The sequence below is a fragment of the Sus scrofa genome, chromosome 5 (assembly GCF_054392235.1).
Source record: "Sus scrofa isolate SSC_HxYL_T2T_F1_AM1 chromosome 5, Sscrofa_HxYL_maternal_Yorkshire_Landrace_v2.0, whole genome shotgun sequence".
Taxonomy (NCBI): domain Eukaryota; kingdom Metazoa; phylum Chordata; class Mammalia; order Artiodactyla; family Suidae; genus Sus; species Sus scrofa.
The window spans coordinates 77,184,636-77,199,101 of NC_139387.1; the positions used below are offsets into that span (position 1 = coordinate 77,184,636).

At 44.2% G+C, this 14,466-nt stretch overlaps 1 protein-coding gene across 1 annotated transcript in view; it reads left to right on the forward strand.

The window, feature by feature from the left end:
* Positions 1–14,466, forward strand: part of USP18 (ubiquitin specific peptidase 18) — a gene marked incomplete at its 5' end in the record, with an annotated part of 44,755 nt that overhangs the window by 11,565 nt on the left and 18,724 nt on the right. The window contains 3 exon segments of the mRNA NM_213826.1: positions 10,160–10,267; positions 11,435–11,531; positions 12,624–12,769. Of these exon segments, the coding sequence (NP_998991.1) occupies positions 10,264–10,267; positions 11,435–11,531; positions 12,624–12,769 (247 nt within the window).

Here is a 14,466-nt window from a genome sequence, read left to right on the forward strand (position 1 = left end):
GGCCCTTTCTACTCTGTTTCACTAGCTATCCCTCCATGTGGTCTCAGTAGTCCTATTTTTTTGCTCATGGAATTGTCAACTGCCATCATTTCTCTTTCAGCTTACCTCTCCTAGACTGAGCCTCATAAGAGGAACAACTCTTTTTTTTTTTTTTTGTCTTTTTAGGGTCACACCTGCAGCATACGGAGGTTCCCAGGCTATGAGTCGCTTTGAAACTGTAGCTGCTGGCCTACACCAGAGCCATAGCAACGTGGGATCCAAGCTGCATCTGCTACCTACACCACAGCTCATGGCAATGCAGGATACTTAACCCACTGAGCAAGGCCAGGGATCGAACCTGAGTCCTCATGGATACTAGTGGGGTTTGTTAACCACTGAGCCATGACGGGAACTTCAGGAACACCTCTTTATGACTACTGAAAATAAATATTTACTAAAAAAAGATTATGGAGTCATTTAAAGAATTTATTAATATATGCCACTTATATTCATTATTAATTAATGAATTTATTAATACATGCAACTTATATTTCCCAATATAAGATATTTTCCTTCCTTTACATTTTATAAAAGATTTGAGAAAAAAAAATTCTAAGACTTCTCATCCCTAATTCATTAATATTTTGGATTTTGGAATAGGAACACTATTGCCAACAAAGCCTCCCTTAAAATATATTAAATCTAAGCCTTGAATGAATTATTGGTTATTTAAAATTAAATATTAATTAGTTATGGGGAACTTGGAAATTAAGAGAAATAATTCAGAAAAAGACAAATATAATTTTGTAATCCCAACAATTAGCATTACCCATTAATGACATTTTTGGTATGTTTGCTCCGTCTTTTTTCTGTGTGTGTATGTAGTTATGTTTTATAAAATTATATTCATCTCGTATGACTTCTTTGTAATTTTTTTATTCAGTGAAATAGTCATTTCCCATCTTTATTAAACAGTGTAAAATGATTTTAGTGTCACTATAGTATTCCATTTTATGAGTGAGCCATAATTTACTTAATTCTTATTGTTATATTTCCCTTTTTTTTGCCATTATAAATGGTGCTGCAGATCTTGGATTTGAAAGGATATTTTTATTTTTTGGCAATTGACAACAACAAAAATCCACCTTTGAAAAGTCATCTTGTTTTAATTAAGAAGAATAAAAAAAAAATCTTTAAAGGAATGGCCAAAATGTTAATGGAATGATTTCATCATACTCTCCTACATGTTGTGATTTTTCTTATCAATATTTTACTGTATTTGTAAACTCATAAAGTAGGCTATAGAAATGAATTCTGATTAACAGACTTTTATACAGATCTTTGTATGTGTCTCTATTTCCTGATGATAAGAGTCCCAGAGTAGAATCATGGTTACTTAGTAGTCTTTCAGCTGCAAGTGACAGGAACCCATTTCAAGCTAATTTTAAAAACAGAGGGGGAGTTCCCTTGGTGGCACAGTGGGTTAAGGTTCTGGCACTGTCACTGCTGTGGCTCAGGTCTCAGCTGTAGTGTGGGTTTGATCCCTGGCCCTAGGACTTCCACATGCCATGGGTACAGCCAAACAAAACAAAACAAAACAACACCAAAAACAGTACAGGTAGCAGAGGTGAGTCTGAGTGGAGGTTTGATGGCAGGCAGCTTAAGGCGTGGTTGGATCTGAGGCTTCAGCTGGTGGCCTTGGGATTCTGTCTCTCTCTCCATCTCTTGGCTCTCTTTCCTACCATTGGCTCTTTTCCTTGGCTGCAGTGTTTTCTTGGCTGGCCTATCTTCTTTAGGCCAAAGAAGTCTAGAGGCTGATTACAATCAACCCTGAGTGGGTCATATGACCATTGCTAAAACAGCCACCAAGGGCACTGTGTGGGCAGGCCTGGGTCATACAATCATCCTTTGAGCCAGACAGTGGGTGTGGGCTCCACCCAATCCTCAGAATCTGAAAGTGGAGATAGTTTTGGAGCAGATAAGTCTGCTACCAAAAGCTGGGACACCAGGCGGGCAGAAATGACAGGTATCCACTGGGGTCATTTTTAAGGTTGTGGTACCTGTTTCCAAGTTGGCATTCAAGCTGCCTGTAGCCGTGCCACTCCAGTGGCAGTGTGTAGATGAAAAGCTGGCGGCTACCGTGGACCTGGACTGAAAGATCTTTCTCTTCCATATCTGCACAAGAAACCCCATGAGGTCTTCACTGGCCACTCCTTAAGTGGAAATAAAGCAGTCAGGAAACTGCGCTTTTAGGGAAACTGAAACAGCTGAAAATGATTTTGGTGAAATGACCTGACGGTACTTGCTCTGCAGTGAAACATATATGCCAGTGGTCAGCCCTTAGTTAGTACTTGTTTAGAACAGCTTCTCAACCTTAATGTGCCTGTAGGTTACCTAGGAGTCTTGTCAAGATGAAGATTCCATTTCTGCCCTTTAACCAAACTTCCTGGTGATGCTGATGCTGCTAGTCCAGAGACCTGCCTTTCTAGTAATGAGATATTAGACTCGTGGTTTCCCATATTTTAACAAAGCCAAAGAAAGAAATCGAGGACCCAACCCTCCTTAGGGTAATTCATTGAGAAAACACACTGAAAATTACTATGCATTCATAAGAGCTTTTAAACAAGCTTGTGTTTTTATAGCCATGACCGCATCTGCCTGCATGATGACACCTTTTGGCAGTACGCTAAAGGGCAATATTTGGTTACAGTTGAAGCCATCTGCCTCACACCTTTACTTAAATGCATACCAATTTCGGCACTTCACTGGGACTGAAGAACAGGAGGATTTACAGCAGGTATCACATGAGCAATATTTGGATTCTCAAGAAGACTTTTAGTTTGGTTGTGTCTTCAGTAGTTTCCAGTATACAAACCACAGGTGTTAAGTTTTGCACACTACAGCAGTAGGGCTTTTTTGTTGTGGTCATTACTCTTTGAGTAGTCTTTTAAGTACATGGTGTCTGCTGTTCCTTAGTTGAACATTTCACGTGAGTATGTGCTAAGACTATTCCACAGCTGCTGATGAAGGATGATGAACCTGTCCTCGTCTTCTCCTTTGATCAGGATTTCTGTTATATTCTCTGTGCTGTAATTACCTCCTGCGCACATACTGAAGGATATGCACAAAGCACGGTATGCAAGACAGGCTATGTAATTTGTGGGTCACCTAGTAAAGTAAAAACAAGGGGCTCCTTGTTAAACAGTTGAGAAGAATTTCCAGGCTGCATCAAGAGAGCATTAAACCAAGCCTGCTCTTTCGAGTGCAGATCTGTGCAGCGACACAGGTTGTGCACTCACCAAGCCAGCCCTGGCTATGTCTTTGATTCCTAAACCATTCATAGCCTTCGTCTTTTTTGGGTGCTTTGTTTTTTTCAGGTTTTTTTCTTTTTTTTTGCTTTTTAGGGCTGCACCCGCACCATATGGAAGTTCTTAGGAAAGGGGTTGAATTGGAGCTGTAGCTGCTGGCCTACCCCACAGCCACAGCAACTTGGGATCTGAGCCACATCTGTGACCTACACCACAGCTCAGGGCAATGCTGGATCCTTAACCCACTGAGCAAAGCCTGGGATCGAATCCACATCCTCATGGATACTAGTTTCTGCTGAGCCATGACAGGAACCCCCTTTCCAATTTTTTAGTATTCTTTATTACACCTGTATTGAGTAATGATTTATTAATAATTTTTTGTGGATATATTTGGACTTTCTCCTCATGATAAGTGGCAAAGTTGACATTCTGCTTTTAATTCATTTTCACAGGATGTAAAGAATTTGCAAATAGGGTTTTTTCCTGAAAGACTCACGGCTTAGTTGTGATTAAATAATTAATATTTAAATACAATTCTTAAAGATTATTTTGTTTAATATTATGAGAAGGCTGGCAAACCAGACAGTTTTGCAAAGCATAGAACTGATACAGTCTTAACTTTGTTATTCTAAATTACTTTTAAAATTTAAAAAAGTTGTAAGCCAAAAAAGATAAAATATTCTCTATAAACTGTTTGGCAAACTTATTCTCTCTTTACTATGTGTATTAATTTTCAATTTTTTAAGATTTTATTTTATTTATTTTTTATTTTTTTGTCTTTTGTCTTTTTAGGGCTGCACCTGTGGTATGTGGAGGCTCCCAGGCTAGGGATCTAATCAGAGCTGTTGCTGCCAGCCTACGCCACAGCCACAGCAATGCCAGATCTGAGCCGTGTCTTCGAACTGCACTACAGCTCACGGCAATGCTGGATCCTTAACCCACTGAGCAAGGCCAGGGATTGAACCTGAAACCTCATGGTTTCTAGTTGCATTCGTTTCCGCTGTGCCACGACGGGAACTTCCTTAAGATTTTAAAATAATAATTTTATGCATAAAATTATGGCCCAAACTATTTGTTGTTGTAGCCTCTTTCTTTTGCAGTGAAAATTATGCTTTTATATCTCAATATATAAAGCATATGAAATTTTCTACCCTAAGTTGTGTAGAACATTTGCAAATGGATATTCAGATTTTTTTTTTTTTTTTTTTTTTTTTTTTACTTTTTAGGGCCACACCCGTGACATATGGAAGTTCCCAGGTTAGGGGTTGACTCAGAGCTGCAGCTGCCTGCCTACGCCATGGCAACCCAGGAACCGAGCTATATCTGTGACCTACACCACAGCTCATGGCAGCGCCAGATCCTTAACCCACTGAGTGGAGCCAGGGGTTGAACCCGCATCCGTATGGATACTAGTTGGGTTTCTTACCACTGAGCCACAATAGGAACTCTGGATTTTCAGATATTAATAGTTAATCCAAGTGACCTCCTTTTTTGTGTTTTTGTTTTTGTTCTTGAAATCTGAAATCTATTTGTTATTTCACCCAATGTATATTTCTTTCTTTTTAAAATTGTTTTTAAATAATTGGAGTATAGTTGACTTACAGTGTTGTATTAGTTTTAGGTGTATAGCAAAGTGAATCAGTTATGTGTGTGTGTGTGTGTGTATATATATGTGTATCCATTATTTTTTCCCGTGCAGGTCATCACAAACTATTGAGTAAATTTCCCTGTGCTATACAGTAGGTTCTTGTTAATTATCTATTCCATACAGTAGTGTTTAAATGTTATTCCCTTCCTCCCAGTTCATCCTTCCACACCGTGTTTTCCCCTATGGTAACCATGAGTTTGTTTTGTTTTGTTTTGTCTTGGCTGCACCTGTGGCATTTACAAGTTCCCAGGCCAGGAATCTAAGCGGATCCTTAACCCACTGTGCTGGGCTAGGGATAGAACCTGTGCCACTGTAGAGTTAACACTGGATTCTTAACGTGCTGTACCACAGCAGGAACTCCCACCATAAGTTTGATTTTAAAATCTGTGGGGTAGTTTCTATTTTGTAAATGAATTCTTTTGTATCACTTTTTATTAGAGTCCACATGTAAGTGATATCATTTGATGTTTGTCTTATTCTTTGACTTAACTTGTATAATAATCTCTAGGTCCATCCATGTTGCTACAAATGGCATTATTTCCTTCTTTTTTTATCGTTAACAGTCCATTGTATATATGTCCCACATCTTTATGAATTCCTCTGCCGAAGGACATTTAGGTTGCTTCCATGTCTTGGCTGTTGTGATAGTGCTGCTGTGAACATCGGGGTGTGTGTATCTTACCCCCCTTTTTGTTACACTGGTTACATGGGTTCTAACCATAGTGACCACTTGATCATGCACCAGTGCAGGGACACCAGTAGGGGCACTGAGGCAGGCATTTGGCTGTTTGGCCTTTCAAAGGCTGGGACCAAGGACCACATCTTAGCCAAGTAATAATGTTGAAGCCACACTTTGGGACTTTCCTACCTCATCTGAAAGGTCTAAGCTTCTCACAGTGTTTAGAATGGATTGGTTATGGTGTCACTTTCATTAAGTGCTCTGGCCGTGGATGGGAATGACTGATCTCTCCATGTGATTCAGGGGCTCTGCATTCTGCCTTTAATCATCCGCTGTTTAATGTGTGCTTGCATCTGCTTACTTGGTTCTCAGCTTGGCAGTCTGTCCTCAGCTTTCGTCACCTGGACATTCCTCATGTGTCCGGCTAGGGGGCAGTGCCATCCCACCCATGCTTGGTTTGGCTTCTGCTTTTCTCACCTGAAGTTAAGTTTAAGGACTTCTTAACTTAAGGTTAAGGACTGCTATTCCGGTCAGTTAAAACTGAGAGTTCTTGGGGGAAATCCCTGAAGTGATTTGTAATTCAGATTTGTCAGCAGTGGCGTTAGCTCTGCCTTCCCTGCTGAGCAGAGCATGTGCTCTTTGCAGACAGAATGCCCACATCCGAGTCTGTCTGCCCTGCACCACCAGCCTTGACTCCAAGTTCCAATTAATTAATTAACTCATAATAAACACTTATGGACCCCTTCCCCCCAGACTAGAACATTCCTGGCAGTTACATACGCCCTACTTATCTTATCCCTCTGCCTCCCCTTCAGAGGTGACTGACTCCCTGGTCTTTTTGATCTTCGTTATCCATTTAAAAGGCTCTATCACGCACACACACACTGATGCCTAAACAACCTACTGTCTCATTTTCCTTGAGTTTGAATCTACAAAAAGAAATATGAAAAGAAATGCCTTTTGACTCAACGGTGTGTTTCTAAGATTCACCCTGTTGTGACATGTTCACTCAGTGCAAGGGAGGAGTCTGATTTCATTGTGCAAATTTGTTACCATTTACGCACATACTCTTTTGACATTTGGGTCGAGCCCCTGGATTGTTCCCATGTTTTTGCCTTACAGACAGGCTGCTGTGAGCATTCTTATATATGTCTCCAAGGACACATGTAAGAGTTTCTCTGTTGAATGTTTGGGTGGAAGTTAAGTGAATGCTTAACTTTACACGATGATGCCAAGTTGTTTTCCCAAGTGATTGTTCCCTTTTACACCCTTCCCTGGTAATATATAAACGATCTTATTTATCCAACACTTGCTTCAGTCGGGATTCTTAACTGTTGCTAGTTGAGTGGTGTAAAGTGGTATTTCGTTACAGTCAAGATTTGCACTTCCCTGACTACTAGTGACCACTTAGCGTTTTATAAAAATTAAAATTCTGGAGCTTCTACATTTTATTCAGTCCTGACTTGGATTTACCTTTGCAGATCTGCTCATGATCCTTTGCATACTCCTCTCCACATCCTCTTCCCACACCACTGGGCTTTCTTGCACATCACCTGCCTTGCCTCAAGATACCCCTTGATTTTTTTTTTTTTTCTTAGTGTGTGTGTGTATGTATTCATTTTTCTTTTTTGGGGGGGTGGATTTTAATTTATTTTTTATTAAAGCATAGTTGATTTACAAGATGCCTCTTATTGTAAACCATGCCCTTTCCTCTTTAAGAGAATCAAATCCAGACTCACTTTTTCCATGAAACCTGCCCTTGTGTACATCAGTGAACTTAGGTTACTTCGCTTGACCACCATGTCTTGACAGCCTCTCAGCCACTGGCTGGAGTACAAACAGGTGCAAGGCACTTAGCTCCATATATTAAGAACCTTAAGGAGTTCCCTTGTGGCTCAGTGAGTTAAGGATTCAGTGATGTCACTGAAAAAAAGAGCACTGGAGTTCTGGTTGTGGTGCAGCAGAAATGAGTCTGACTAGTGGGCTGGGGATCTGGCGTTGCCAGCTGACACCTGTAGCTCTGCTTCCACACCCTAGCCTGGGAACATCCATGTGCCATGGGTGCAGCCCTAAAAAGCAAAAACCAATCAATAAAAATAAAAGCTATTTGTATTGTGTCTTAAAAAAAAAAAAAAAAAAGAACCTGGAGTTCCTGTCATGGTGCAGCAGAAATGAATCCGACTAGGAACCATGAGGTTGTGGGTTCGATCCCTGGCTTTGCTCAGTGGGTTAAGGATCTGGCGTTGGCATGAGCTGTGGTGTAGGTTGCAGACGTGACTCGGATCCCGTGTTTATGTGGCTCTGGCGTAGCCTGGGAACCTCCATGTGCCACAGGTGCGGCCCTAGGAAAAAAAAAAAAAAAAAAAAAAAAAAGAACCTTACATTTTGTACACTATGACCTTGAGATTACATCTCTAAGAATCTCTCCTAAATACTGATTTAGTGTCTGGTTGTGTCTGATGGTCAGATAAGTCTGAAGGCCACAGATTTAGCAGTTTCTGTCGTGGCTCAGAGGTAACGAACCCGACTAGTATCCATGAGGTTGTGGGTTCGATCCCTGGCCTCACTCAGTGGGTTAAGGATCCAGTGTTGCTGTGGCTATGGTGTAGATCTGCAGCTGCAGCTCTGATTCAGTCCCTAGCCCGGGAACTTCATATACCATGTGTGTGGCCCTAAAAATGGACCGAAAAAAAAAAAAAAAAAAGCAAGGCTACAGATTTATTTGCAAGGAGACAGGGGAATAATTGCAGACAGAGTATGGGTTATGCTCTCCAGCTTAGACCTTGGAGCAGGACCGAGCCTGGGGAGAGATGGCCGCCAGCAAAGCCGAAGCCCTTTCAGCTGAAGAGCTCGGTGACATCAAAGACGCGAGGCAGTGGGAGGACTGGCCATGGACCCTCTTCACATCAGGCCTCTCTTGGAGATAGGGAGGCACCTTCGTGTGTGGACTGCTTTGTCTGGCAGTGCCCTGAAGACACCTAGGGGCCACTCTGGGGCAGGTAGGGACAGGATATAATGGTTGTGACCTTGTTCTGAAACACCAGAGCATCCTGAGATCCCAGCACAGACCTGGGGAGGATTTAAGATCTGGGCTCCCAAGGACGTTTGCCAGGGGGCTCAAGTCTGTGTTGTCAGGAGGAAGTAGAGGACAGGGAATCTGGGTGGTGGGTGACATGATCTCATTTACAGCTGGGTTGTTGTGTCCATGACCTTTGGTTTGCCTGAGGAAGAATCAAATAGGTGGGAAGAATGCTCACTGTAGGTTTTACAATGTTTTGTTGCTGTACCAGGCATCATGGCGAAATGGTTGATAGACTGCTTTTTCCATTTTGCTTTATAAGAGGAATTTTCCCAGGTCATTCTGTGCGCTTTAATTTTTTATTTAGATGCCTGCTATAACAACAAAATGTTGTGGAATATTTAATTACAGGCCTCTCTCAACTGCCCGTGCCCATGGAAGGGAAAATGGAGAAAGCTCAGGGCAGAAAGGAATGCATGATGAAGTTTATACACATGAATATATACCCATGGCTGGTGCCTGGGCTCCCGAGGACGTTGGCCGGTCAGCCCTGGCTGAGCCTCAGCGTTTCTCAGCATGTGTGTGTGCGCACACATACTTTGTGTATGTTTTGTTTGAGAAAACTCGGTCAACTCAAGGGCCTGCCTTTGACTTGCTCCTCTGATGTTGGTGTAGCCCTGCCGAGAGGCACACGGGGAAGGTTTGCTGGGAACACCCTTGGGAACCACACCCCGGGGCGGGGAGCACAGCAAGGTGAGCAGAGGGAGGGCTTGAACTGCCCAGCTTTGTGACAGAGGCCTCAGCTGGTCTTAAGGGAATTTCAGGGCCCGGTGACCCTTAGAGCTGTTGCACCTCCTGGTGGGTGGTAAGGCCTTTACACCCCCTCACTGTCCAGACTCTGGATAGGGACGGGGCCAGCTTTTTTCACGGGGGTGAATTCCTGGAGGGGAACTCAGCTGGGACTGTCAGCCACCACCACCTGTTAACCTGGGGAGGAGTGTTTGTCCTGCTGGAGCCTGCATGCTCAGCACCATCTGCTACAGGTAGAGACATAGCCGTTCCTTGCACTAGAGCGGAATGAACTGGCTTTCTGCACAGCTCTGTGCACAATGGGTGGGGAAGTAGATAGCACCCTGGGCCACCCCAGGAGCCAGGACAGGCTTCCTTGGGTCAAGCGTGTTTACAGCAAGGAGGGCGCATGAGCAGCCTTCAGGCAGTGAAGTGACAGCCCCCAGAGATGGTTTGGACCTCGGCATGAGGAGCAGGGAGGTCCAGGTGTCAGTCTGGATCCCTTGATGAACATCAAGCCATTTGTGAGGATAGAGAACCCAGGGGGGAGGCTGTGGCCATGCATCCTGATGAGGACAAAGGGGACAGTGTCTCGCGAGTTGTTGTTTCTAGCCTTAGAGCTTGGGGGGCCAGCCTCCCTCGACATCTCCCCCCAGAATCGGCTCTGGGGAATCAGAACTGATCACATGACTCGCTTCTGCATCCCGGGTGTTCACCTCCTGCCTGTGTGTTCACAGAGGTCCTGCCGAGGTTGGTCCATGAGAGCTCTTCCTGGAAGGCAGGTTGTGTGGCCCTGAAGACATTGGCAGCTGGCATCCTGAGGACCTTGGCGTGATCACTAATGGGTATGGTGCCTGGGGTCTCGAGGACATTTGCCAGTCTCTCTTGGCTGTCTTGGCATTTCCTGGCAGAACCTGTTGAGGAGAAGGAAAAGAGCCGCACTGTGAAGAGGGAGACAGCGCCCAGACCCCACCCCGGCTGCCAGCAGTGTTGAGACCCCCAGGCTTCTCTTTTGACCACATAGAAACACCTTGCTGGTTCGCTGTGCCCTGAAACAGAGCTTTGTGGTTGATGATTCCTGACCTCTTGTGCCTCCATGTCTGCATCTGTGAAATGGGGGCACATGGGGTTGTGGGAAGAAGATTGAGGAAACTGCTTTAAGCCAGTGCTGGCATGTGGTGGCCCTCGGCACCCCTGGCCTGGATGCTGGTGTGTCTAGTGGCAAGGCGCCCAGCTGACTGGGGTGTGGAAACCTGTGGTTCCTCTGGCCCTGGACCTGAGCGTGCTTATCGCTCTGTCTCAGGCCCCAGAGCCATTTCCCCAGGAATTGTGAGATCAGTGGGCCATCCTCCCTCTGAAATTACTCACCTAGTGGGGTCTGCTGAGCCCAGGGTTGGGTGGGAAGGGAGGCTGGTAGGTAGTGGGTCGGAGAAATGCTTCCTTTTGGTTTTCTCGTGTCCTCCAAAGTTCCTTATGGCTTCCAGCCTCTGAGGGTGAGTTTAGAGGCTGGATCACCCCCAGAGCTTTCTGGTGACTTCCTCCAGCCACAGGGTAGAGCCTGGGCAGCGGCCTTTCCTGGAGGCCAGAATAGACGGCCTGAGAAGTTACTCTTGGCTGTGACCCATGGATATTCATGCTGACTCAGTTCTGTGGGGGCAGCTTGAATGGGCAGGTGGGCAGGGCTTCTTATCTCCCAGATGTGCTTCCTGTCACACCTCTTTCTTTTCCTTCGCTCTTACAGTCGCTTGTGTTACTGCTTGACAACAAGTGATACGCTTCCTTGTGACGGCTCTTTTCCTCATGGACTATTAAACCTTGTGCTGTTTCACTTTGCAGAGGCTCACATTTATCTCCCCTTTCCAATTTGTTTGCAAGCTCCTTAGGAAATTCTTTGTGCCCCTGGGAGTACTTTATAGGCTTTCACGTCCTTAGAAGGTTCTAGAAAAATGTTTGGTGTTTGTTGAGTTCCTTGGTAGGCCTCACCCTTAGTACCTTCCCTCTGCTCCTTGTAGGCCCGGTCGGTTTGCACAACATTGGACAGACCTGCTGCCTTAACTCCCTGATTCAGGTGCTGATTATGAATGTGGGATTAACCAAGATACTGAAGAGGTAAGACTATGTTCAGGCAGATGAATGTGGGTAATTATTTTACATTTTCAGTTATTCGGTTATTCACAGTGGTTTGGACTTTTCAACGTCTTCTTTCAAAAGATGCCAGAGAAAAGATCTTGTTTTGCACAATCCGGACTGTATATTGTAATCACCTCAGAAGTTTTTAAAAAACATAACCGCTGACCCCACCCCCAGGTCCTTGGTTTTGGCTGGGGGCTAGGTGGGTGTGTGGTGGGGGCAGGGCCCAAGCATTGATACTTTTCAAGACTCTCCAGGCGATACCAAAATGTAGCCAGATTAACAGCCACTGATTTGGTTTAGAGGAAGCTGGGACAAGACCATCGCCAAATCAATGGACAGGTCTGAGTCTGTTGAGTTTTCTCAAACAAAACACACTTGTGCATGCACATGCGCATGCATGTGCACACACACACACACACACACGAACATGCACACACACACACAAGCACGCACACACACACACTCTACACATATCATGAGAACCTTTCTTCTCAACAGGCTCTGCTGAGGACGCTGAGGCTCAGCCAGGGCTGACTGGCAAATGTCCTCGGGAGCCCAGGCACCAGCCATGGGTATATATTCACGTGTATAAACCTCATCATGCATTCCTTTCTGCCCTGAGCTTTCTCCTTTTTCCCTTCCGTGGGCATGGGCAGTTGAGAGAGGCCCGTAATTAAACAAATCATTGCAAGACACACTGACATTCTTTCTGTTGTCCCAGATCCCAGGAAAGAACCTAGATCAGTATTTGCCTTTTCCTTTTGGAGCGCTTCGGGTTGGCCATCTGGCTGTGGACACAGGACCTTTGTTTGGGTGTGACTGTCGGGAGGGGTGGGGACAGGGTGAGGCCCGCTAATCTCTGTAGCTGATTTGTTCTCAACCTTGTCAGTATGCTTGTAAATGTATAAATTCTGATAACTGGGCCCCACCCTCAGAAATACTGATTTAGTTAGTCTGCAGAGTGGCCTGGGCAGGGAGAGCTTTGCAGGTTCTCCCAAGGATTCTGGTGTGCACCTGGCATCGAGAACCCTGGGGACAGGGAGGTTCATGCCTGTTCTCACTCGACAGGATGACAGTGCCAAGGGGAGCTGAGGAGCAGAGGAGAAATGTCCCCTTCCAGCTGCTCTTGCTGCTGGAGAAGATGCAGGACAGCCGGCAGAAGGCGGTGCAACCCATGGAACTTGCTTACTGTCTCCAGAAGTACAATATACCAAGTAAGGCAGTGTGTATATTACAGTATGTTCCAACTCCCAGCCCGGAGCTCTAAAGGGGAGGGAGGGAAGGAGAGGAGGGAGACTGAAGGTAGTGAGCCAACAGGAGGGAAACCCTTGTACCAGAGGCATATGTGTGGATCTGAAATATCTTAAAGAACCCCCATCTTTCAAGGGCGGCGTTAGTATTATTTATGCCCATGTTACTTTGGTGCTCACTCTCTTTTTGTCTCTCGGTAGAATAAGTAAGCCTAAGATTCTCCTCAAAGCTGATTCAGCTGCAGGTAAAGACTCTTTTTTGTTCCACAAAAGAAATCTTAAATAGGTTAGTTTAAAAAAAAAAAAAACAAACCTTTAATGAGATTCAGGTCACTTACTATAAAATCACATCATTTAAACATGTAGAATTCAGAGGCTTTTGGTCTATCCACAGAACTGTGCAATCATCACAATCTAGTTTTAGCACATTTTCATCACCCCACCAAAGAAACCCCATCCTCATTGTTAGCAGTCACTCACCATCCTCCTTTGTTTTCTTCTAGTTTTTTTTTGTTTGTTTGTTTTTTAAATTTAATGGCTGCACCCACCGCAGATGAAGTTCCCCGCGGGCGGGGGTCAAACCCTCGCCCCCCCAGCAACCTGAGCTGCTTCAGTCAGATTCCTAACTCACTGAAACACAGCAGGAACTCCCTTCTAGGTTTTATACTTTCAGCTCTTACATTTCCATCCTTGTTTCATTTAGAGTTAACTTTTGTGAATGGTGTGAGGTAGGGGTCCAACTTTGTTCTTTTGCACATGGGCATCCAGTTGTTACATTTGTCGAAAATACTGTTCTTTCCCATGGAATTGTTTTGGTACTTTTGTTGAAAATCAGTTGACCGTAAAAGTAGGTATCTTTTTCTGGATTCTGATTCTATTTCACTGATCTTTAAGTGTATTCCTTACCAATACTACACTGTCTTCATTACTATAGCTTTGCCATAAGCCTTGGTAGTGGAAAGTGTGAATCCTACAGTTTTGTTCTTTTTCCACACAGGCAGGCCTTATTTATGTGTTTCATTTTACTGCACTTCACAGATGTTGTGTTTTTAGAAATTGAAGGTTTATGGCATCCTTTCAATTTCTTTTTTGTTGTTGTTGTTGTTGTTGTTATTGTTGCTATTTCTTGGGCCACTCCCACGGCATATGGAGGTTCCCAGGGTAGGGGTCTAATCGGAGCTGTAACCACCAGCCTACGCCAGAGCCACAGCAACGCGGGATCCGAGCCGCATCTGCAACCTACACCACAGCTCATGGCAACGCCGGATCGTTAACCCACTGAGCAAGGGCAGGGATCGAACCCTCAACCTCATGGTTCCTAGTTGGATTCGTTAACCACTGCGCCACGACGGGAACTCCTCAATTTCTAAAATTGAAATATCTAAACAAATTCTCTGTTATCAGATAATGGTTAGAATTTTAGTGATAAAGTATTTAAAAATTAAGGTATGTACATTTTTTTAGACATATTGCTATTGCACACTTAATAGACTAAGTATATATACTTCATAGTGTATAGTGTAAACATAACCTTTATATACACTAGGAAATTGAAAAATTCCTGTGATTCAAACAATATTTGCTTTGTTGTGGTGGTCTGGAACTGAATCTGCAATGTCTGTATTGATTTGGCTGTTTAGGGTCCCTTGCATTTCCATACA